Genomic DNA, 24,758 nt, shown 5'->3' on the forward strand with positions numbered 1-24,758 from the left:
TTTTAAGCACATGTTTTAGGAAACCCTACAACTAACTGGGTTCTCATGATGGAGGAGACTTTTAATGAGCTGGTTTAGTGGATAATTGCTCTCGCTGTTAAAACAAGCTTCTCTGTGTTTTCAGCTCGACTTTCCTCAGTTTCAGTCTTCCAGCACTGGACTTTGCTCTACTGTGTTTGTCGAAATTAAAGCCCTGTAGAGTGGAATCTTCCCACATACCCTTAAAGACTAGGAGGAGTCATTTCCTAATCTCCTTTTTTAAGAGGATAGTGATAATTGAGGACTAATTACGGGCTCTATTGACTTTTTGTGTTTGTGTTTTTTAGATAAGTTGTAATTGTTCCATTTTATGATTGTACAACTATAGTTAATAGCTGCTGTTCACTGTGCCTACATCCAAGGATGTGGCCCCACTTCTGTCTGGGGCTCTGAGGGACAGTTGAAGGGGTATTGGTTTGGTTTTGGGCACCTGTGGAGAAAAGTAAGTGCATCAGTCAAAATGCTGTTTACCTTCTCAGAAAGTTTTGTAATCATGTTTTTTATTTTTAATGCCTCCTTTTCAAATGGTATCGTGTCTCTGATGGGTTTAGTTCTGCTTGTAGGCCGTATTCTACCGTCCTTAATCATCTGGAGTACTTTCTTCACTTTCCCTAGCTTCATTTGATTTCACTGAGAAATTTCAAGGAGTGAGATGATTACTTAGATGAATGAAATTGGGGATTAGATGGGGATTAGATGGATTCTAATAAGCAGATGCTGTGCTTTCTGTGGGAAGATTTCTAAGCTTCATTAAACCGAAAGAGCTCTTTTTCCCCTGACACTTAGGATTTAAAAACATTGTATAATACGCTATTATTAATAAAAATTATAAACTATCTTGATGGCAATATCCATCTTTTGGTGAAATTTCTTACTGTGGTCATATCCAAACCCTCCATGAAAGGATGTGAGTTCTTTTAATGCCTTATGTACTGTGACTTCAAGAGGAATTGTTCCTCATCCAAATGCCCAAGCCTTTGCAGGATGGAGGCATAAATATCTTGTTTATAGTATTTATCCAGTTACCTGTATTTTTTCTGTTTGCAGCATTTATTCTCCTGCGTATGTTGGGCTGGTGGGAAGTCTCATCAACACCCTGATAGCAATGGTTTGGATCCCTTCGCAGACTAAACCAAAGTCAGACCATCATGTGCCAGAGAACAGTACGTATATGGTGGTTCTGATAAATAGTACATGAAAAGGGACAGGGGATTGACATGCTGCAAGAACTGCTGAAGGACCTTGGGGCTACATTTAAGGACAAAGAGGTCCCAACCTCGAGATGCTGGCACTTCAATGTCTAAGCTGTGCTTACAGAAGAGTATTATTCCAAATATATAGATCACTCTGCCGTGTAGAATTGCAGTCCTCCAGCCCAGACTTGTGTCTCAGAAAAGGTGATTGTGGACCCCTTGCTGGGGGTTAGTTTGGTCTGACAGGGGAGGCAACCCCACTGTCTCAGAGGGTTCCTCCGCATGCAGATGTGGCACCAGCTCCCAGCCTCCTGAGATGTGGCTTTTGGGTGGTGAACCTGAGCAGAGTCTCTGAGTTTCTTGCTTTCTACCCTTAACCTGTATAAACAGAGTATAAACCCATATATCATCTTCTGCAGGAACATCTGGCAGCTTGTTTAGCATCAGAGAAATCCTGCGCCTGATGAAGTTTCCAGGAGTAATGGAAGTTTTCATAGTCAAGGTCTTTGCTGGACTTCCCATAGGTAAATCTCACCCATTACCCATGATTGCTGATGTATTTAAAATAGGATGACTTACACTGTAGACCAGGCTTGTCTCAAGTTACTGAAAGCACATTGCTTTTGATCACAGAGCAGTGAGGATTCACCTCCTAACTTCATGTTGGATATTTTCAGGTAGTCTCAGCTACAAGGGATCAAAACCCTGGGTCTTAATGTCAAACACACTACTTGTCATAGGCTGCATCTAGGAGTTTTGGCAAATCACTTAATTTCTCCATCCCCCTCACTGCAAATGTTTTTGCCTCTTGTCTGTCACTACTCTTAGGGCTGTAAGCTCTTCAGAGCAGAAGAAAATCATTTGTCCTCTGCCAGAGGAACTGAGGTCCTTCCTGATTTTACTTAGTGACTTTAAGTTGTACGTGTATCCTAACCTTTTTCCCAACAACTAAAAATTATTGATGGATGAGAGGGTCGGGCTGCACCCAGGGGAGCCACAGCATGTTCCTTCCCTTGCACATTCATGGTGGTGCTTTTTCTTCTCTTCCTCATATGTTTTGCTGGGGTTTTTTGTGTCATGGTAGGAACCTGCTGCTACCTCAAATCCTTCCAAAACCCATCTGTTTCCCTGCTTCCTCTGAGTCAGTTGCTGTCCTGGCATGGTCCAGATCTCCCTATTTGCCTGACTACATATCCTTGGCCATAATTTAATAATCTTCAGTTTTGCCTACCCTCTAGCTTCTTTCCCCACATACTTGACTAGAGACAAGCTGCATGTCACCCTTGTCAGTGATGTGTAAGGACAAGGTGATGTTCCCTGCCCTTCCACACACAAAGGCTTCATGGCCCTTCTCCCAGTCAAACCCAAAAATGCAGTTTCTCTTGATGATGATTTCAAGAACTGAGTTTTGTGCACATCATAACACCTGTGTATCGTGCATCTGAAAAAACTAAGACACTTCCCTTACAAACAGGGATCCTAAGAGGGGACTTAAGGCACCCTAGCTTTTAGACTTTGCATCTTTTTCAATTCAGTTTTGTCTGGAGAAGCCCTTGAAGTTTAAATAACATGAAGCATGATTTAAAAATCAAATTATAATTTGTCAACTTTGTAAATTCAGTTTAGAAATGAAAGTAAATTTGGCTATGGAGTGTGGCTGAGTCGGAAGGGGATGGCTTTCCTGGGCTTGGTCAGGCTCATCTGTTATTCCTTGCTATGTCTCTGGGGGAACAAGTCCTACTGGAGTTGTAGAATAACATGCAGGGAAGTAAAGGATTTCTGATTTTTTTTTTTCCTTGTGTGTAGGTGGTACTGGCAGAGATCACTAATGCCAGTTGGTCCTACCCCTGCCACTGGAGACAGGATTCAGTCTCAAACCACTGCTGGCTTGACCTAATAGTGCGATTTTTTTGGTTCTTAAGAAGATAAACTTTTAAAACTGTACTCCAAAAACTGTACTCTATAAAAGGACAGCATTTCACAGAATGGGAGAGATGTTTTAAGAGGGTTTTCTTAGCTGATTCTGGCTCATTTCTCAACTTAAAGCAGCATTCATTTCTCTGTTAAAAATGCCTGAGACTGGATCCATATGAGCTCTGCACAGTAATTTCCTGTGTGCTCTCTTTCTTCCAAAGGCCAGGCAAAATGCACTTTGCTTTAGTCATTCCTGCCGAAATGCAAATTCCTGCCTGTTACAGAATCCATTCTTTCTCTGTGCAAAGCAAAAATGCTCACCCAACCGAAAAAAACATCTCCTGCCCAAAACTGCAAGGCAATTCCTAGGCAAAGAGGATGGAGGCAGTAAAACTGGGATTTAAGGCAGGCTAACAGTCTGTCACTGAATGCCTGGGAGTATTTCTGTAAGGGTAGGAGATGGTTCACTTGAGGCATTCCTGCTGTAGCACTCACACCACAGTGAGGAATGATTAAAATCCTACTGACTTCTCTTTGCAGGCCTCTCTTCTCTTCAGATCACTGACCAACTGATGGCAGCTGAAAGGGGTTCTGGCCATCACTAACTCTCTGCAGCTCACAGCTGGAGGCTGAGCTCCTCATGAGCTCATTTACCTTTCATCTCCAGGCTGCAACTGTATAATTAATTAGATTGCCCAAATTACAGACTGTTCTCTATTTACTTTGTAAACAAGTTTGTGATATACAGCAAAGAAAATCTTTTGTCCCTTATGGATCTCATTGTTGTCTAAAATTAGCTTGTTTGAGACTGAAAGAACCTCCCCAGGAGGGCTGCAGGGCTGGGAACCTCCTCCCTCTGTTGCACAAAAGCAGGGATGTGGGCTCTGTGCCTCTTGCAGGAAAGGAGCTGCCAGGGATTGGACAGGCAGCAGACAGCTCCAGCACAGCCGAGTTACCTTCTCAGCTGACCTGGGAAAACAGAGCCTCATTACTTTGTGGTAGATAAGGGACAGAAAGAAAAACAAGAAGATAAAAATATCAAACGTAACTCTCATTGACAAGAAATCACCAGGGCCTTGAAAATACTGAAAAATAGCTGCTTGTGTGAATCTTTGGCTGCCTAATCCCTTTGGAAAATCTGGTTTTGACATGATTGCTTTAGCACCTGCATCCCATTTTTTAAAGGATTTTCTTTCACATGTGGAGCAGGGTTTTGCAGTGAGCCTTATGGGTCTGCATCCCATCACGTTTCCAGTCCAGCGTAGGAGGGCTGGGATGAGCTCCCAGAGGCTGTGCTTGCCTTCTCACACCATCTTGCAGTAAGGATTGCTAAGCTGGCCCTCCAAAACCACAGGCTGCTTTCAGACATGTCACATCGTGGTTTTTGGGTTTTTTAAATAGGGTTTGCACTCCTGATTCTCCTTGGTGCTTTTTCTCATCATTCCTGCATCTCACAAATCATTTCCCTGCCTTCTGCTGCATAATCCTTGTTATTCATCCCACTGATGCCAGGTTTTCTAAAGAGTTCACTTCTTTCTTAGACCTCCTCAAAAAAGGCGAGGTTTCTGAGGGTATTTTATGCCATTTCCATTTTTTTTCACGCTGAGCCTCTCAGTGTAGACTGAGGGTTATCATTATTTATGTGGCTGCACTCAGCTGACCTGCAGCCTACTCAGCTGGGAACCTGCTGAGATCTTTGTAAGAAATGCTTGTTTCAATGAGTATAACATCTTTTTTAGTTCAATCTGGGGCTTGCCTTGTGGGTTTCATCAAGAAATGTGTTACCAGTGGGAGAGACCCCCTTAGCTGCTGAAAGGAGAGGGTCAAAAGGGTCTCCCTCCTCCAGGTAGCTTTAAGAGACCATGCAGGCACAGGGGTGACACCCATCTAAAAAGGAGACCTTTGCATCTCCAGGGGAGCCATGCAATGTGTAACTCTTAATTAAAGAGCAGAGCCTACTCCCCTGCTCTGAAAGCAAGCAGCTTGTTTGGAGGAGAAAGATCCAAATCTGCCTTAACTTGATGAGGGACTTCAAAGGGGAGAGGAGCTGTAGAAGCTGGAGCGAAGTACCAGGAAGAAGCATCAGGTATGTAGGAAGGCTGAGCCCCTCCTAGGTGGTACCTGCAGTGGGGTGCAGGATGAAGGGCAAGCGCCTGCTTCGATCTAATCTTCCTACAAGTGAAACCAAGTGTGGTTTTTCTTTCATTTCATCACGTGTGTCTTTTATAAACATGTGCAACCGTGTTGCCTGATTTGGGTGTTGTGAGTAAATAACTGGTATTTGCATGTTACCTTAAGCTGGCTTGAGCTGAGAACAATTTCAAAGTAACTGGGTAACGACGGGTACTGTCCATGGAGGGGTGTGGGGAAGCCATAGACCTTCATGAGCCCCAGCTCCCAAGCACCTTCTCCACGTCCCTCTCTCCCAACTCCATCTAGCTGGGTTGCAGCTACTCCTGTTAAGGAGTAGGACATGTCTCCAGTAGGGTTCAGGAAGGCTTTGTGGCAGGTCCTGGGTGGGATGGCAGTGCTGCCTCCAGGAAAAGGCTTTAGGTGCTTGGAGGGAGGTTCTCCTTGCTGCAGGTGCTGCACTTGTAGTGCTGGGGTTGGGCTGCTGGATGCAGTGGAGTTGTGCTTGTTTGTTCAGGAGCGGGTCCCCTTCAGCATTTGAACCAGCAATCTGGAATCACTCTCTTCATCCTTCCAGGAAAAGCTGGCAAACCCTTCCCATGCCATGTCACTTTGCCAGGCCATCAGTTGTCTTCTCAGTCCTCACACATTGCCTCTTGGATTCTGTATTTTTCAGGAAGGAGAGGAACGCAGCTCCCTTTTTACCCAGTCTTTGTAACTCAGAGCCTCTTACAAGGAAAGTCAGGACTGCTAAAGGTCATCTGGGCTCTTCTTCTGTCCCAGAAGGATCAGTGATCTCCAACAGGCGCATTGTGGGGTTCTTCATATGCAGAGAGCCCAAATTTCCTATTGTCTTGATCCGTCTCAGGTGCACAAGACACTAGGGGAAGCAGCAGACTCTTACCCCACACCACAATTGAAGTGCAGTGTTTTGACATAATATTTTTAATTTGATGGCTCTCTGTGTAGGATGGGAGCATGTGTGAGCATGCCTGTATTTGTGTGTGTTTGACAGTGAGGGAAGTGCACACTATTGTATTTTCATTTGAGATTGAGTGGACGTTCTCTGTTACACTTTCCAAAAATTGCCTCAGTTGAAAAGCAGAGCTGGTCTGCGCTCTTTCTGTCCATACTTTCCTGACTGCTTGTGTTGACATCGCTATCAGTCCCCACAAGAGGTTTTTCATGTGCCACCGACATCGTTGCTGAGGTGTGCAGTGAAACCACTGCACTTTGGCTGATGTCACTGGGCTGTTCCCCATGGTGAATATCTGAAGTCAGGCAAAAGGGGTGAGGAATCCAATCAGATTATTTTTATGGTTACAGTCTTGTCTGAACAAATGTTTTCTTGCCGTCTTAATGGTTAGCCTGGCTTTGGTGATACAAATATTTACCAGTTTATAATTAACAGCTGAAACTACAGCCTACATAGTCACATTATTTAAAGATGAAAGTAAGGGGGATAAAAAAGTTAACATTTAAAGATTAAATTACTACAATGACTTTGGATAGGATTCTGCTCGTGTTTATACCCAGTGCTGGCAAACCCAGGGAGAGCTGCTGACTTGGACTGGTGGTGACTGGGAGCAGGATTTGGGCTATTACAGGCAGTGCAAGTATATTGATGTATTCTTTGCATTAACCCTCCCTCCAGGTTTGTTCATGATTATGTTTTCCATCATCTCAATGGATTTCTTTGGCTTGGAAGCAGTGGAGTCTGGATATCTGATGTCATATTTTGGTGTCCTTCAAATGGTAAGTGAAGTGCAAGTCCCTCTTTTAGATTAGCTTGCCACACTGCTACATAGTTCACTACCTTTTGGACACATGCTCTTCCAAATCCAGGTGCATTGTTGACAGGCAAATCCTAGCTCTGCCATATGGCATTTGGCTTCAGAAAGAGAAGTGACTCCAAATTTATTCTGGTTTTGGAATGGGAAGAATTTGGGGCAAGGAATGTCCTGAAAGCTTTCTTCCCCTTTTCCCTCTTTGTGGATCTTTAAGCTGTAGAGCTAAAATTTCCTTGGACTGATATGTCCTGGGTGTTTTAACAAAACTTACATTGAAGCTAAAGTGCCTTCCTTGGCTGAGGTTTTGCCTGGTGCAGGTTAGTTGATTTACATTTATATAGTAGCACCCTGTACACTCAGGAAAGCAGACAATCTTACTGGTGTTTTCACAGATCCCTTCAGTGTAGAAGAACTTGTTTCTGCTGCATGGAAACAAGCACAGCAAGCTTGTGATTTCCAGAAAAGAAAAAAAAAAAACCAAACAAAAAAACAACAAAGCACAGAAAGGTGGGTGATGGAACACAGTTAAGAGACTACCAAAATAGATAAAAGGGAAAAGTCAGCTGAACTAGGCAGTAACAGGGTCAAAAATGTCCAGGGATGTGTTATAGCAGAGTGTTCCTTTTGGAGGAAGAGGCTTAATGATTTTGCAGAAAGAGCAGCAGATGGTTATGACCAAGCCCCAAGGTAGGAATGCGAATTAAGCAATATCCTGAAAAGAGAGTGGTCTTGTTATTAAATCCTCTTCATTTCCTGGATATTGCTGCAGAGTTCCTGTGGGATCTGGAGGAGCTTCTCATTTGGGGAATGGCAGCTTAAGTTGCTTCCCTTATGATTTGGATTTGGCATGGTGTTGTCAGTCACTTGGGCTCTGGCCTGGTCTCACCAAATCTGGGCATCTTGGTAGAGCGGCTGTACATCAGCAACTGGATTCTGCAGAGTAAACTGGCTGGAGCTGAGGAGATGGTGCCTTTGCTATGTCCCTCCTGTGAGGGTGGCTTTGGACTTGGTCCTGTGAACATCTCCAACCAGCTGGATGCAGTCCCATTCAGCCTCATTGGAAAGAAGACCAGTTTGCCAGTCCACAGTATGGAAACAGTGTAAAAAGTGGGGAGATCAGCAGCTGCTTTCCAAAGCAAGCTTCTGACCCAAACTCCACTGCTTTCAGAGGCTTTCCCTATGTTAGCCTTGTATGCTGCCTGCTAGACCAGGGTCTGCAGGAATGACTCAGGTTTTAGAGGGACCAAGCCACTGTCTGATATCTTCTTCCCCATTTGAATGCAGAAGGACTCCCCACATCTGGGCGTTTAACTTAAGAAACACCAGATAAACTCCTGTTACATGTGTCTACACTGAAATAAAATTTGGAGTTGCAGCATGGCTGTGGTTGTTCAGAGTTGGGTAACATGGGCAGGAATAGCTCTTGTAAGGAGTGGCTTTGTGTTGCTAGATGGAGCCTGGATGCTGCTGTTAGGTCCAGGATATCTGTCTTGAGGACACTGCTGTTCTGTCTGGAATATCTGTCTGCCTTCACTGCTATTGTTCCCTGGCTTAGTTTGGTTGAAACTGCTGTAGATAAGGTTACCTCCTCTGCTGTGCTGGGGCACCCCACATAGAGACACAGCCCTGGAAGATACGGGAATTACAGCATCCACTCTGCTTCCTAATGGATAATCAGATGCCAGTGCTAACCAGGGACCTGACCCTTCCCAGAGTCAAAGAGTTGCATCCCACAGAAGCCAATCATGCCTATTGCCACAGTTCAACCCAGCAGGGGCCTGCAGTCTCAGGTGAAGTATCTACTCTTCTGGGGAGTCTTTGCCTTGGGACATTTGGCACAGAAACTGGCTTTTATCAGCCAGGCAGTTTTCTTTCATCTGTCCATGTAGTTTCTATCCATGTTGCTATTCCTATTCACAGTGCATGGCTGCGGACATCAGAAATACAGGAGTGAAATGGTCATAGGGTACAAACTTCTTCATGTTGGCACTTTGAGGTTTGCTATCAGAACCCCAAAATTGAAAGGGGAAAAAACGCTCAATTTTTTAAAAGCCCAGCAGACCTGATTTTTGGCAACAGCAAAGCCATCTCACCTGAGAGCTTGCAAAGCACTGTTTTCTGCTTTGTCACTTCTTCTCTCCCCTTTATCACTGGCAGTCCTAAACTCTACTCTGGTTTATGCAGGACAAGATCCTCAAGTGGACCAAATTAAACTCTTCCAATTTAAATTATTTTAAAACATTAGAATTTGTGTCTTTACTTTCAGGTCTCCACTCACAGATATCTCTTGAGGATGGTGTCGGGGTTAACGTTTTATGGCTGCCTTCTGTTTGGGTTGCTGTAGCATGCAGGGAATAGAAGTGTGCTGGCTCTGTCCTGCTGAGCCCCAGAGCTGCTTGTGTGCCTTCCTGCTGCCTAAGCTGGCATTTCAGATGCATTTGTTTCTGCAGTACAGCGAATTGATACTGCTGAGATACAAATGCAGATTAAGGTGCAAGTGAATTCCACCAATCTGAGTAGGTGAATGATGATTAATATCTGCTGACTGGCTTCCCCACTTCACTGAGTAAATTATAGCTTTATTCATAAGGAATATAATATAATTTTCAAATTATTTCATCAACCAGATCCTCAGCTTTGATTTTTTTTTTTTATTCCTTAGTTTGCCTTTCTGTAAATCATTGTAAGGATTTTCCCATCCTCTTGGACTTGCCCTGAGCCCTCCTGTTAGAGGAAACCTGTCCCCCATGTTTGTATCTCTTCTGGGACTTGAAAAAAGGTAGCATTTAAGGACTTTTATAGCTGGAAGGGGACATCAAAGAAATTAAGGGGAAAATTATTTCTTTGTGTTATTGTAGTTTTTATTTTTTAAATTAAATATTCTCAAAACTAACATATTCCTCTTACAGAAGGCAATGTTGCACTCCCTTTCCCAGCCCGATCAGCAGTTCCAGGAGGACTCAAACAGTGATGGTGTCTTCCTGCCTTCCTCTCCCACCCCAAGGATATTATGCTCCAATTGCTTAATGTAGTTTTTCAGCTTCCCAACCTCATTTGACCTGCTGTGGTGAGAAGTGGCCAATGCACTGTAAGAATCTGTTTCTTCTTATTCCTCTCATTCAAGCCAGCTGCAGAGTACCTAGAGAGGAGATTTTGAGAGGCTTTGAGTCAGTCCTCCTAATTTTAAGTAGGCAACTGAAGTCCTTTGTCATTGCTATCTCAAACAGCTCTTTGCATGGGGAATCAGCACAGAATCACAGACCCTGCAGGAGGTGAGGGGTTTTCCCTCTTTGCAGATGGAGGATGTTAGTTTAGGCACACCACTAATTCAGCCATCACCCAAGGGATCACATCCAGAGCTCCTCAGCCTCATCTCATCATGTGGTGAGCATCATCTAATAGCAGGGGATATGGGAAAGTGCAGTGAGGGTGGGAAGGAAGGTCTGGGTCAGGACAGAGCCAGGCAAGGTCAGAAAAGGGGAGGCAGTGGGACAGCATTGAGACAAAGAATTGTCTGATGAGGAAACAGAGTTGTGGCTTAGAAAATGGAATATGACCAAGGCTGGAACAGACTGATGGGGAAATGAAAATAGCACATGGGGGTTACTCAAGCAGTCCAGGTGTCTGCAGGGATTCTTGATGCACCCTGAAAGTGTGGGGCCGTCTGATGAGCTGGGACTGTGCCAGCTGAAGAGAAGTCGTATGGGAGATAACAAAATGAGGAGAGGAAGGCAGACAGCAGGAGAGCTGCCTCTGCACCAGGCAGCCTGCACTGCAGAGATTCCCTTGCTCACGATGTGCTTGAAGCATCTTTATCTGATCACTGATAGGTCTCCAGGCAAGAGGTATGAGAGCCTGTCAGGGACACAATCCCTCTGTCCTCCAGGGCTGGGCTTCCAGAGTCCTCTCATCTGAGAAGCCATGCGAATGAAATTTCCCTCATAGTGAATGCCTGGGAGTGTGAAATGCCATTCAATCTCCCTCCAGAGAAGAATGAATTTCATACTGGTTTAAAATAATTTAATCTCGTGTAATGGGCAGAAATGAGCCTAGATTCCTTTTGTTTTTTTGGAGTTTGCAAGTGTGATAGCATGGAGACCTTCCAGGTGTAGTATGTGGCTTGGAAAGTGCTGCTGGAGGATTAGGCAAGTGAAATACCTGGAGTCCCTGGCTGTATCTCAAGTCACATCTGATGCTTAGATTTCAAACCACAGTAGGGGGTGGGGGAAACTTTCCTTTAAGAACGTTTTCTCCAAAAAAAAAAAAAACCCAAAGCAAAATGCACCAAACAAAACTCTGGGTGGGACAAAGGGCTAGATATTTATAACCCTGAGGATCAAGAAATCATAAGACATCTGTTCTATTTACTGCATTTAAATTTGTATTGTTATACAAACTCCACCTCTAGCTGTGCAGCTTCTGGAGGGACAAGTTGGTACGGAGTGATCCTGAAAAGATGAGAGAGATTCCTGGAGGAGAGATTTACATTGCGTATCATCTTATCACCAGTCTGTCCCTCTCGCTTTTTTTTCCCCTGCACAGCAAAAGAGATGATTAAAGAGCCAGGGTTTTAATTACAGCCAGGTATGCCTAGGGGGAAAACCCACTTTGTGAAAGGACCTTGCAACAACAAACAGAAAGTTCTCCAGTTTCCTTGCTTTGAAGGATTTATATGTGTGGAGGGGGGTGGGTTGGAGGGGGAAAGAAAGTGATTAGGCTGGAGTTTGCAAAACACACCATCCTCTTCCCCGTTTGGCAAAGTGCTGCCTTCAGCAGTTTGGTCCTCACCATCAGCCCTCCTTCCAGTCCCACCGCCCTCCTGCTCCTCCACAAGACCTGAACTCCTCAAGTGATTTTGGCATCGCTGTGTCAGTAAAACAGCTCCCTTTTCCCCCAGCCAGGGCTTTGCACCACGTTCAGCCCGTCCAGAGAAGCCCTGTGGTTTGTGCTGACCCCCGTGCTCTGCCCCAGCCGGTGCCCACCCGCGCGTCCCTCCCCAGCCGGCGCTCGCCTGGGAACTGCCAGCCGGCACCATTTCAAAGGCGAGATACGGGTCCAGGGCGTGGGAGGCTGCTTCTGATGTGAATCATGCTATCTGTGCTAGGGATGGGGCCCTGCATCTTCTCTACGAGGCTGTACCAGCTTATCGAGCCTGCTGTGTCTGCCTTTCCGACCTTCTCACAGCTTTTCACTTCCAAGCTGTCGGGTGAAAGGGAACTTATTGTTGCTGGGCTCTGTCAAGCTTTCAATTGGTGCTGATGGAAGAATCTTTAGAAACAGTCCCGTGTCTCTGAGCGCAGAGGACCAGCTGAGCATCTGCATAACTCTTCTAACCTCCACAGGTGAGGCCAGCTTCTTGCAGGTGCCAGTCAGCTCAGCAGCAGCTCCGTGCAGTAAGGCTAGTACTTCAAAAGTCTTCTGAAAACTAGCCCCTTGGACCTTCAAACAGAAACAATCTTTTCCATCTTGTAAGGGGTTCCTCAAATTTGTTAGAGGTTAACAGTCAAATGGGTAATTGGCCTTTCTGAGCGAATGGGAGCTGCTGCTTTCCCAGAACCAAATGCAATGATAGAGGCAGAGAGTATCTTTCCATGTGATTTGCTGGACTAATGTAACAAATCCCCAGCTTGGTGAATCTAGAAAATGATGAATAGAGATTTGGCTGTCCTTACGCATTTATTGGGAGACTTATTTGCCTTTAAAGAAGGAGAGGGGGGAGAGAAAAAAGGATGAGTTGGTTTTTTCCTGTGACATGTGTACACAGCCACAGGCAGTGCCTGTTATTTCACTTGCAAACAATTTCCTCTCTCTTTTGTTTATTGATGACAGAAGGCATTCCAGCCAGGTACACTGGCTCTTCCCCGACTTCAAAGGAGGTCAGGTTACAAAGGCAAGCACCATCCAGGCAAAATGAAATGCAGGAGGGGAAAGCCCATTGCAGTCGATCTCAAGGGGAGTTTATGTGCAAGGAAAAGCCCAGAACATACCAGTAAGAATAAAAATAAGGATAAATGCCATTTATCAGCTACCAGAGCTTGTCCATGGGAGCGGTGATAGCCAGGTCATCTGGGTTGTCCCTGCTACCTGCTGGTAAAGGCAGCACGTGTCCAAAATCTTACATGGGAGAGTGCACATGAACCGCCTTTCACTTTCACCTTCCCACATGTGCCTGCGCAGGCGGTTGCTGCTCATGCAAACTCAGGGGCTCTGCACCCAGGGACAATTGCAGGCTGGAAGTAAATGGGTTTTCAGGTCTAAATTCAGACTGGAAAGTGAGGTCAGAGCTCCTGGTGACTGGAAACGTTATCCAGCACCTAAATCAAGGCTCTGCGTCCAAAATCAGGATGATGGGCCTTGCCTGCCTGGGACTAATGGCTGGATCAGCAGTGCCTGTGCTGGGGAGGGAGGAAGGCAGGCAGCCCAGGTAGCCCATGGTGGGGAACTACCGTCTGTACAACCCAAGGATTGCTGCCCAGACCCAAGGGGAAAGCAGGTGACTTGAGCTCATGCCTGTCCTTGGAAATAGTCTCCTTGCCAAGCTAGTTGATTCAGCAGTGATGTTTTACTTTGTGCTTTTATTGCCACAGCCCAAGCTATGGGAAAGCCCATGGGGAATGCCAGCATTGGCACAAGGACCATCCCTCTGCTCTGCTCGCTCAGGGGACAGCTCATCCTGCACATCTCCAGGTCCTGCCTGCTCAGAGCCTGCCTCTGCTGCAGTGGTGCTTGTTGCCTTCACGCAGGGGCTCGTGTGCAGTGACGGCAACATTTTTGGGAATGCCGCTCCCATGGCCATCGCACCAGGGATGTTGCTGATGATATACCCTAATGACTCAAAGAAGGGCAGGGACAGGGCTGTGCCTGCACGGTGCATCCCAATTAAATACATCATTCAAGTCTGGGCAAATTGGGAAATGTTTCCTCTTCTCCAATGGCTCAGCAGAGCTGAACTGGGGTTCAGGTGATGCCACCCTTGAGTCAATCCATGCCCTGGGACAAGGCTCAGCCCCCATCCCATGTGACTCAGCACAGCCCTGGCTGGGGAGAGCCAGTAGGAGGGACTGGGGAGTTGCAAAAAGTTAATGACAATTCTCCCTTTTTGGAGCACTCAGCTTAATGAAGCATTACTCAGCAGCTTCCCCACCCACCCCCAGAGTAGGAGCTGCTGGGCCTGGCATCAGCCTCCTCTCGTGGCCACAGCAGGGCTTTTGGTCAGGATGACTCAGGTCACCCTAGGCACTGTCCAAGCCTCGTGCCACAGCAAGTCCGCCAGTGTCCCAGAGGCCGCTTGGCAGGTGACATGACCTGGGAAGGACACACAGAGCCTGTGCCAGTGTCACGCCACAGCTGGGCACACGTGAGCCAAGATCTCGAGCCCTGGCCAGAGGCAGGGACAATGACAAAAAGGAGGCAGGAGCCAGAATGTCTTCCTGGTGTGACGTGCCCTCGTGTCAAAAATCCTTTGTGCTCTGAAGCAAAGGGAAGGGTTGAATTTTGATGGGTTTCCATTCAGTTGTATACTGTTGGAAATATTTTCATTCTGTAGCTATTGTTCTTTATGTCAACTTCATTTTCACTCTCTTACTATTTGCTTTTTGGTTTGGGGTTTTTTTCTCTCTCTTTTTTTTTTTTTAATTTGCTTTAGTAATTAAATTGGGTTGTTTTTCCTGGACTGTTTATGATAGATTAACATTTCCTTTCTGCTTAATAACTTGCTTTCTCATTTATTTTGCACTCATTTCCTTTCAGCTGAGTTTGGGTTTCTGCCTCAGGATTAACACAGCAAGGCTGAGTGTAGTGTAGTGTCATTCCCGGTCCAAGCAGACCACTGAAGTTTTCTCCAGGATGGACTGCCACAGAAATGAAGCCCACCAAAGACACCCAATAAAGCATTTTGAACTAGAGTTCTTCTTTCAAGTCAGAGAGGTTTTCATTTGGATCAAACAAACCCTTTCAAGGCAGGGAAAGCTCAGTAGATTCCTATCTGTCCCTTGCAGTCAGTCAGATTTTGTTTTTACCATGATCTCTTCCAGCCTCTCTCCTCCTGTGTCCACTTGGGCCAGCATCACCTGAAGTATGGGAGATGCTGAACAGATAAATAAAAGAGGGAATCCTTGCTCTGCAACGTGCTGGAAAAGTCAAATAATTTCTCGGATTTTAATATTTTGCTCTTCCTTCCCTCCCCTTCCCCCCCAGTTTTTATTTAAAATCTGTAGAACCAGTTCCCCATCCTTTACATCTGCGTGTACTGCTGGGACTGGATATTAGCATCTCCGTCATACTTGTTTCCTGCCTAAAAATTATGAACCACCCAATTTGTATATTTATGGTTTAAAATAATGGCAAGAGAAGGTACAGACATTTTCCTCCTCTGCTCTACAAATGTACAGTTTTTCTTTGGGAGGACTTGCCAAGAATGAAGACCGTGGTATTAACTGTATTTCACAAACACATCATAGGTTAGAAAAGATCATTTGTATCTGCAAGCATTTTTAGAAAGTTTCAGTCACTGTTGCTGAGTAGGCAGTGATGGTAAACTCAGGCATACACACTAAGACTTCCAGCTGATGGGATGGAACTCTCTCTAGAAGGCAAAATGCTTGAAATAATGGATCACACCTTCCAATCATTTACTGTGGTAGTGAGGTCCTTTTTTGTCAAAAAAACCCTGATGGAAGAACCTGTTTCTTTGAAGAAAGTTCTCTTTTGAGTTTGTTTAAATGATGGTAAATATCAGGCTTATGGTGCTTATGTGCTTCTTTGCCAGGTTGTCCAGGGTTTGGTTGTTGGGAAACTCGCTAGTCACTGCACAGAGATGACCCTGCTCAGACTCAGCGTCCTCGTCTTTGCCGGCGTGGGCCTAGGCATGGTAAGGCGGGTGTGAAATCACCCACGAGGCCCTTAATAACGTCACAACCAGTGACATGAGGTCTGTGAGACCTGGCTGTGAGCTCTGCCCCTGGAAATTCCACCTCTGGCTCTCTCGGGTGGTCTTTGGGGCAGGGAAAACCAACTCTCCTGGGCCTCTGTGCAAACAGAGCTGCGCTCAACGTCAGCATTGCGCCAAACCGTGATAAAGAGCCGTGTGAGTAATAGTTATGGGGATTAAAAAATATATTAATCTTGCACAGAAACTCGCTAAGTCCCTCCTGAGTCACCGGATTTGCACAGAAATCCTGGCCTGGTCTTGTCAATGACTGCATTTCCTGAACTACCCAGAAAGTAAATGAAGATTACGGTGGGGAAAAATCATTGCCGTTGTATATTGCAGTGAGACAGCGGAGGTTGTGTGCTCTCCTTCTGGGGCTTTATTTTGGTCTAATCCCCCAACATAAGAGTATTTGGGGAAGGAGGTAGCAAGGCAATAATTTTGTTCCTCCATTTTGGGATAAGTGATGTTAGCTGTTGCTGGTTGTGTCCGCGTGGGCAACGGTTGATGCCAACCTCAAACAGTAATTGGAAAAGCGAGTGGATGTAGGCAGCTCTGCTGAGAACAGTGTTTGCTCAGATAAGCCATGTTCAGGGCACTGACAGCTCTGCCCAGGCCATGGGGATGGAGGAAAGGTGCTCACAGTCCCCAGTGGACCCAAAGGACAACTGAGCTGCATCAGCCTTTCAACATTCCCTGCAGGATTTGGCCTCGAGTCTTGCTGCCAAGACACTGGAGCTCCCACTGCTGCAAGTAGGATGAGTGCCATTCCCACTACCGCAGCCGTGGGGAGGTCAGGGCCAAGTCCTGGAGGGTGTTGAGGTTTGTGGTTCCCAGCTACATGGATGAGATGAGGCACCTACACACCTTAGCTAATCTGAGGCTAAATCGTGTCTGAGATGAGGCTGGGAAGGGAGGATGCATGCCGACCAAGGGTTGGCTCTGCAGATGGAGCGTGGTCCCTCTGCCTGGGATTTTGGAGGCTCACGGGGATTCTGTCAGGTGTAGGATGCTTGGGAAGGGTCTCTTCCAGTTGGTGGCATGCTGTTTTGGCTGAAATCAATATGCTCCCTTAACATGGGACATCTGCACAGAGCTTGATGCTTCTGAGCATGGCCTGGGAAGGACTTTAAAGGTCTCCCCACTGGTTTTGGGTCATTTGTGGGAGTAATTAGGTGGGACTAAGGCGGACCTGGCCCATCTGGAGAGCTGAGCACCCCTGACTGGTACAGGGCAGGGACTGAATCCTTGTGCTGAAGTCTGGTCCCATGGGAATCAGGCAGAGCAGCAAGATGAATTATATGTTTTCTGTGCACTGAGGGGTCACTGACCTCCAGGGAGGGCTGGAGTCAGGTGGAGGTAGGAGAGAAAGCCTTGATGGAAGTGGAGGGGCACACGGGGCAGCCCACATGTCCCAGGGCAGGAAGGCTCACATTGGCTGCACAGGAGGAGAACGAGGAGCCAGGAAGGGAAATCATCTTAGAGCTGGCAATTATGCCAAGCCCGGAGGGCTGTGGACATCCTGACAGCACGGGCCTGGGGACAAGGGTCAGCAGTGACTTCCCACAAGAACTATTCATAGGCAAATGCAGCTGCGATCCTCTTTGCCTGGGATGCCTTGTTAAAAATGCTCTGTCCAAGTGGCTGCCAGGAAAACATCCGCTTCTGGGGTGGCTTTCTGTCTCGGTGGGGAGGAGTGCTGTCACAGCAGCAGCCCCAAATGCAGAAGTTACTGGGTGAAGCTTTTAATCCTGCACAGCTGCTGGTGGAGGAGTATCCCACCTGCTGTGCCCTTGCAGCATGTGGCCTCCAAATGCAGCAGTTCCCCTCCCCGAAGGATAGAAGTGAGGAGAAAAGCTAGCTGTTAAGAAAAGACACTCCAGAACTCATCCTGATGTCACTGGGAGGGGAGGTGGGCTGAAGCGTTTTTGGAAGGCTGGCACAAGCAGCAGCAGACAGACAGCACTGCAGCTGGGAAGAGGCTGCAGGATAATCCCAGCAACAGGCAGCTGGAGAAGGGAAGGGGTGGGCTGGGAGCTCAGCAATAACACCTGGATGAGGAGAGGAGGGAAGAACCAGTGTCTGATCTGCAGATGTGAGCTGGGAGAGCGTAGGCAGGGCTGTAGTAGGAGGGCTTGGCAGTTGTGATGGGGAAGTTTTTCCCTTTGTCTGAAGGCACGGCTGTGCCTCATCCTGCCTTGCTGCCTGCATTTCCCAGGCATTTGCTTTTTCAGTTGTCTGCTGAGGCTCCTGGTTCTGCCTCTCACCTAAAAAATGCTTTCAGATCTGCTCACCTCAAAAAAACTACTCACTACCCAGCAGCTGAGGAGAGGAAAGACTGGGCTCTGCCTGGCTCTGTTCTCCCTCAGCCCCAGGGAAGTGAGGAGCCATTTCCCCTTGTTTCACAGGAGACACAGACATGCCTCTGCTCTTTTCTGCTCGCTTGCTCCAGCCCATGAAGGAGTCTGTACAAAGCAGGAGGGATTAAAACTTTAAAACTGATTTTTTCTATGAGCTCCACAATGTTGTCCTGCAATGACATTTGCCCTAGCAAGGAATTACTCTCCTTCCTTTTGTTTATGTACCAAATACCTGTTCCTCTGTCTTTGTTCTCTGGTTCCTTAATCAGAAGTGCCTAGATCTTAACCAAAATCCAGGCGAAGAGCCCCTTTGAGGAGAAAAACCTGGCTGTGTGTGACTCTAGAGGGGAACTAGGAATAAACCTCAACATTTCCAAGTCATTAGTGAGCAATGTTTCTGGGCTCCTCCATCTTCTGTAGCCAAGAGGCAGGGACCAGATCTTAGGACAGAGAACCCCAGAGAATGAAACTTCTGGCTAAACCAGTGACAGAAATGTTTTCCAGCCACAATAACTCACCTTGAGACATGGGTTAGGGCAGGAGACTTGCAATAAAGGGGGAATTTCCTTTCCATGCCCCAGAGAAATCCATTCATTTGACCAGCAGGGCTTATGAATGAGCCGGGAGCTACTCCAGCCCTACAGCTTAGGGAGCCTCACCGCTTTTGTTTCAGCATTAAACAGCTGGAGGGATGTCTCTGCTAAGAATATGTGCAATAACAAAATCATTACTCTCCCTAATTATGCTCGCTAATGTGCACTCATGGCCAGAAGACCTATTCCAGATTACTGAATTCGGTGAATTTATTAGCGGGGAAGCAGCAGAACAGGATTAGAAATCCCAAAGGTACGGTGTTACATAATACACCGTGCTCATTTATTTTGACAGGCTCAGTTTAGTTTTAATTATTTATGATAATGAACCAAAAAGCCTTCTCTAGGCTGTTTTGTATAAGTAATGGAAGCTTCCTGAAGTACACCACACACATCTGCTGTTCAACATTTCCTCAGGAGTTGGACAGAAGACAGAGGGAAGGGTGCAGGGACGTCACTAATTCCCAGACACTAAAAATACCCCCAGCAGTGCCGGGGAAATGTGCTGCCAGATTGTAGGGTATCGTTTGCTCCACATGCTTGGAATAATTCACTGCAGACAAATGGCAGGCTGTGAAAGACCCCGCAACGGCCAAAGCCGCACCGCCATGTATCATTTGTGGCTCCCACAGTTTACCCAAGTCATGGGCTTGACTCATGATTTTCTTCCAGGTGGTTTCTTGCCACAAAGTCACAGTTTGTGCCCTCTAATGATCTGTGGTCCGTTGTGTCCTGTCCCCTAGGCCCTGATGAGGACCGTGTGGCACTACTGCATCATTGCGGTGCCGCTGGTGTTTGCCTTCAGCATGCTGGCCACCATCACCGACAGCATCCTCACCAAGGCTGTGCCCTCCTCTGACACAGGTAAGACTCACCAAAAACGATCAGACTGGCATTTTCTCAGTTTTGAGTCCATTGGGCACTTCCCAGCTCCCACCACAGCTGTGGAGCACTGGGGCACACTCCTGGTGACCGCCCAGATCTGGCTGGGCATGCAGGGGGTGTCAGCAGAGCAGGTGAACAGAGACTGGTGGGGCTAATACAGGATGGACTTGAACAACCTTGAGCAAGCATCCCACGATCCAGTGCTTCCAGTCCTGTGCTGCCTGCCGACCTTCACAGTGGTGGGCACCGAAAGGGAAGGCTTTCCCAAACTCTCTCTCCTTTCCATGGAAAGCCAAGGTATGTCAAAAAAACCAAAAAACACTGCTCTTCCACTGTGACAGTGACAGAGAGGGCTGCTTGTACACACCTTTTAACATAGGCCATCAGGAGGGGATTCTGGATTACTCTTTGCACACATGCTTTGCCTGATGCAGTAATTGCCCCTCTCTCTCTGTTTTGGCCTTGTTTCAGTCAGAATTCCTGTATTTCTCCATGCAAGACAGCAGTGGTAGACACTTAAATCTTTATACCTGGGGCTTTAGTTTTGTTGATGAAGGAAATATGCCTACATTATTGTCATGGGAGCCTGGCTGAGTTTGTGGCAGGATGGAGCTGGCTTAACCCAGTTTGATGTCTTTTGCTCAAGCCCTTTCAGGGTTTGCTCCCAGAGCAGGCACCCAAGAGTGTCTCTGCTTTAGCTGAGGCTGTCTGGGATGCCAGTCTGCACCCTTCATCTTCCGTAGCAGCTGCCTGAGGAGATACCTCTGTGCAGACCCTACCAAGAATGCGAGCTGTAGTTTGCACAACCCATTAGTGAAGTTTATAAAGCACTTTTGAGATGCTTCTGGGTGAAGAGCTTTTCTGAAAATCACTTCAGTAGTTTATTTGTAGAGGACCCACTGCATCTCCTACAAATGCTGGGAGCCTGTGATTTTTGAGTGGGATATTTCTACCTGGGAGAACCACTTAGCCCCAGTCTTCACCTCCCTGGGAAGAGTCTCAGCTCCTCTGCTCAGCCAGGAAGAAAATTTGCTGCTTCATGACTTGGAGCAATGTTCATGTGAGGGAGAACCAGGGGGGAAGGGCACCAAGCAGCTTTGGGACGCACAACCAAGCTGGAAATCATCCAGGCTCTTCTCAAAGGGATTTTGTGAGGAAAATCAGAGCATTAGCTTTTGGAGCCTGGAGGCAAGCTTTGGTCAGAGAGGAAAATGGGTTTAGTTGCCTCACCCTGCTCCCTGCTTGCATATGTTGTTGGGCCAGCCTGTGCCTCGGCAGGATGGAGGCAGTCTGCAGAGCTGTGCAGATGCTCAGGAGCAGGTTGCAGGTCATCAGGGGATGCCATGGGCTACCGAGGGCTTCCCCCTGCCCGTCCATCCTGGGCTGATGTCACGCCAAGTGCTACTACAAATGCAGAGTTACAGCTGGCTCAAAACTGGGTATACCACAGAGAGACGCTCTGGCACAGAGCACTGTGGCACTGGGGGAAAACCTTGTCTCTGCCACTCCTCCCTGGCCCTCACTTTTCAAACTGTGCTTTTTCCTTGCAACTTTTCTGGGGGAAGAGACATCTAATGGTCTTGTGCTTGTTTTGGATGTACCCGGGCAGGGGCCGGGGCGAAGGCAGGAATGCCTGACACAGCAGAGCCGGCAGGCAGCCTTTCCACAGCAGCTGCAGCAGTGATGGTGTGGGTGTCTCGCAGAGAAATGCAGCTATTAAAATGCCTGCCATCCATCCCTGGCCGTGGGTGGCACCCCGCAAAGGCTGCTCCACCCATACAGCAGCCTAAAGGCTGCTCCTTCCTCTGCGAGCCCGAGACCGGCTCTGCAAAGAGAGTTTTTAGGTGGCACATTAGAAACCCTCACTGTGAGCATGGAAATCTGGTTTCATGGAAAAGCTTTGCTGTCGCTGTGTCAAAAACCTTGGCACTCACTTGCAACAACTTTTAGTTGATGCAAGGAAATCACACATTGAGAATTTGCCTTTGGAAGGATCACTTTTGAGCCTTGCTGCTGTCTTTTCCTGATGTTTTTGTCAGCTTCCAGCCTGCAGAACCCGTGGAGGTTTTTCTTCCGGTCAGGAAAAGGCTTTCTGAAGGAGCTGGAGTTTGGGCTGAGCTCAGGTGTCCATCTCAGCACGGGGCTGGGATGAATGGGGCGTTGCAGGAGTGTAGCCTGTCCGCCCTTGCTAGACACTGAGTCACCTTGCATTTTAAATAGGCGTCTTGGAAAGCGAGCAGTGGGAGGTGGCAGAGCACCATCCCTTGCACCCATCAGCCTGCTTTAGATCCGATCCAAGGTCGCTTCCGTCCAAGTCTGATGAGTTTGGCGCTTGCTCTTTGCTTATGGCTCAGGCTTTGCGCAGAAGCAAAGGTAGCAGAAATGATTTAATTAGTTTCCGTTTGATTGGTTTTTTTCCTTCTCTTCATCTTCAAAGGCAGGAAGAGAAAATTCAGCCCCACATGTACGTGCTGTTCAGCTGGACGCGTGAGCTGGTGGGAGGGCAGCCCCGAGCCCAGGGGGAGTTGCATTCACAAAAGCACTCCTTGTCAACCCTGGTCCTTCCCCAAGAATGGAGGTCTTGTTCCTGCACAGATCCCCCCTGCTCCCGGGGGAGGGAGGCAGGAAGCCCAGCAGAGCCTCCATGCGTAACGGGCCCGTGTGTCCTGATTTTATTTGTGCGTCAGAACCTGGGGAGGAGAATTCGCAGCCAGGCGGGGCTCGGGGCACTGAACCCCTCAGCTTTGCTCGAGCTTTGCAGGTTCAAAGGCACCCGCTGGCGACAGTGACCTAATGGTTACACCCGATTGCCCCATGGGCGTGTGGCTGATCTGGGCCAGCACCATCATCTGAGCGAGGCAACAGGATGTGAGCTGGAAAGGAGTCGCCCGTCTTGGAGAGCTGCCAGCACCCAGCCCTGAAACCTGCGGGAGCAGAGGAGAGCTGGGGTGGGAGGGGAGGATGGGCTCCCAGCCGGCACAGGTCATGCCAGGTATGGGGAAAAGGAAGGGAAAAAAGCTGGAGAGGGAGAAAAAAGATCAGGGAAGATGCAGAAGGTGGGGTGGCTATGGCAAAGAAGGTGAGCATGTGCGTTGGCTGAGCTGCGCGAAGCAACGCAGGAAATTTTCTGCTGATGCGTTGACTTGTCCCAGTTAAAGGTCTTGCCTTAAATGAGATCCATCACATGTGCAGCTTTGCCACAGAGCCACGGCCATGATGCAGAGCTGAGATTTACAATGTCCCAAAGCCTGGGGGTGTCTGACACGAGGGATCTAATTTAAGCCCATTAAACAGAAATTATCGTTCTCAGCAACATGTTGGAGAAGTGCAGAGGGAGAGCCCGGCCTTTTAAGACGATGGATTTCTGTTCCAGAAAAAAAAAAAAAGGAAAGGGAAAAAAGTGCCTCCTCAATCATAAGAGCCAGTTTGGCAATTGCACGTAGTAATTAGTTTAATTCAAATACCTAGAGGGGAAAAAATAATTGCAAAACCTGCCCAGAGAGTTTGGTGGTTGTGGGATGGTTCCCATTGGCAAAGGGTCAAGGCAAGGTCCCACCCATGGCCTTTGTGTTCCCATGCGCGGGAGGAGAGCTCGGCAGCGCTTCCCGGGAGATTTCCCTCTCCACATGGTTACACCCTTGGCTTGGGCTCATTGCACAAGTATTTTAAGCATGCTGATAAAAGCCCAGCAGTCGCTGCCCAGCATTACGCGAACACCTGGCTGCCTGTTCTCTCTGGGAGCTTGGGGATCATTTCCCCGTGGCTGCCCACGTTAAATATTGCATTCAGCTCCCTATCTTCTTGCATACAGGACAGCATTCTCCTCATCCTTCCCAGGTGCGTGGCGACAACACCTCAGCGTGTGTCTTAGTGGAAAACTGATGCCAGCAGCCCAAATAATCATACTGATAGCAAAAAAATTATTGCAAACATCATTTCAGAGCTGGGCACAAGTTTATTGAATATGCTGCCAGCTTGCTGTTCCTCCAGTGTTGGGGGCTAATGATTTTCTGGCTGGCTGGGTGTTTTCTGCTCCTCTGAACATGACAGCTGTCCTGAACAAAGACTGCAGGACAAAAGAGCATACTGGGTGTGCGTGGGACAGCCTTGTGTCCCAGGGGATGTCCTGGCCATCCATCTGCACATGGAAAAAAACCTTGCCTTTGCCAAACTGAAGGTGCTTCCCCATCCACCGGGTTCCTGTTAAGGATGCAAATGTGAGGGCTGCTGGAGGGGGAACCAGCCCAGCTGGGCGAAGGGCTCGCATATCCATCCAAATGGAAATATCCGCTCTTTTTGCAAAGGGGGATGGGGGAATATCTCGAGGGGGTTCTGTCTTTATCTATAGTTTTATTTATTTATTCTTAAAGACCTAGTTAGCCTCAACCCTCTCACTCCTGCTAGAGAGCTGTTTCTCTATTTCACACTAGAGAATAAATGGCAGTAGTAGCTTGGGTGGAACAGGGCCCACTCAGGTAATTAGGAGATTGGAAGAATCTGTGTGATTTGCTAGGAAGGCTCAAACATGACCCTAAAAATCACCTCTCCATCCCTAATCCCATGCAGTAGTTACCAGCCCTGATGGGTGTGATGTGCAGCAGCATGCTCTGGTGCCAAAGGCATCCCTGGACGCTGGTGACGGCAGTGGTGAGCACCCACTTGCCTTTTGGGCAGTGCTGTGATTGCCCAGACCACTCAGGGAACAGCTGAGCTGGCTCGTGGTGGAAACTGATCCCCACGCCTGCAGGAGTCCCTAACCAGAACAAACCCTAATTGGACCGCTATAAATTAATGCAAGAAATTATTTGAAGTGATTTGCTACTACTGCAGGGGAGCAGCATCAGGGATGAAGGGGATCCCGTGTGCTCTTCTCTGCTTTTCCATGCCAGGACTTGCTCTCACCCTGTGTGTCTCTGCCATCTCTC

At 47.5% G+C, this 24,758-nt stretch overlaps 1 protein-coding gene across 2 annotated transcripts in view; it reads left to right on the top strand.

Annotated features, from left to right (window-relative positions):
* Positions 1 to 24,758, top strand: part of SLC22A18 (solute carrier family 22 member 18) — a 70,476-nt gene that overhangs the window by 45,425 nt on the left and 293 nt on the right. The window contains exons 5-9 of one of the 2 annotated variants that reach the window (XM_032112406.1): positions 1,087 to 1,202; positions 1,652 to 1,756; positions 6,931 to 7,031; positions 15,834 to 15,935; positions 19,692 to 19,812. In XM_032112406.1, the coding sequence (XP_031968297.1) occupies positions 1,087 to 1,202; positions 1,652 to 1,756; positions 6,931 to 7,031; positions 15,834 to 15,935; positions 19,692 to 19,812 (545 nt within the window). The remainder of the gene's footprint in view (positions 1 to 1,086; positions 1,203 to 1,651; positions 1,757 to 6,930; positions 7,032 to 15,833; positions 15,936 to 19,691; positions 19,813 to 24,758) is intronic. The other variant, XM_032112407.1, reaches the window with a different exon arrangement.

This window comes from Corvus moneduloides, chromosome 6, assembly GCF_009650955.1.
Source record: "Corvus moneduloides isolate bCorMon1 chromosome 6, bCorMon1.pri, whole genome shotgun sequence".
Taxonomy (NCBI): Eukaryota; Metazoa; Chordata; class Aves; order Passeriformes; family Corvidae; genus Corvus; species Corvus moneduloides.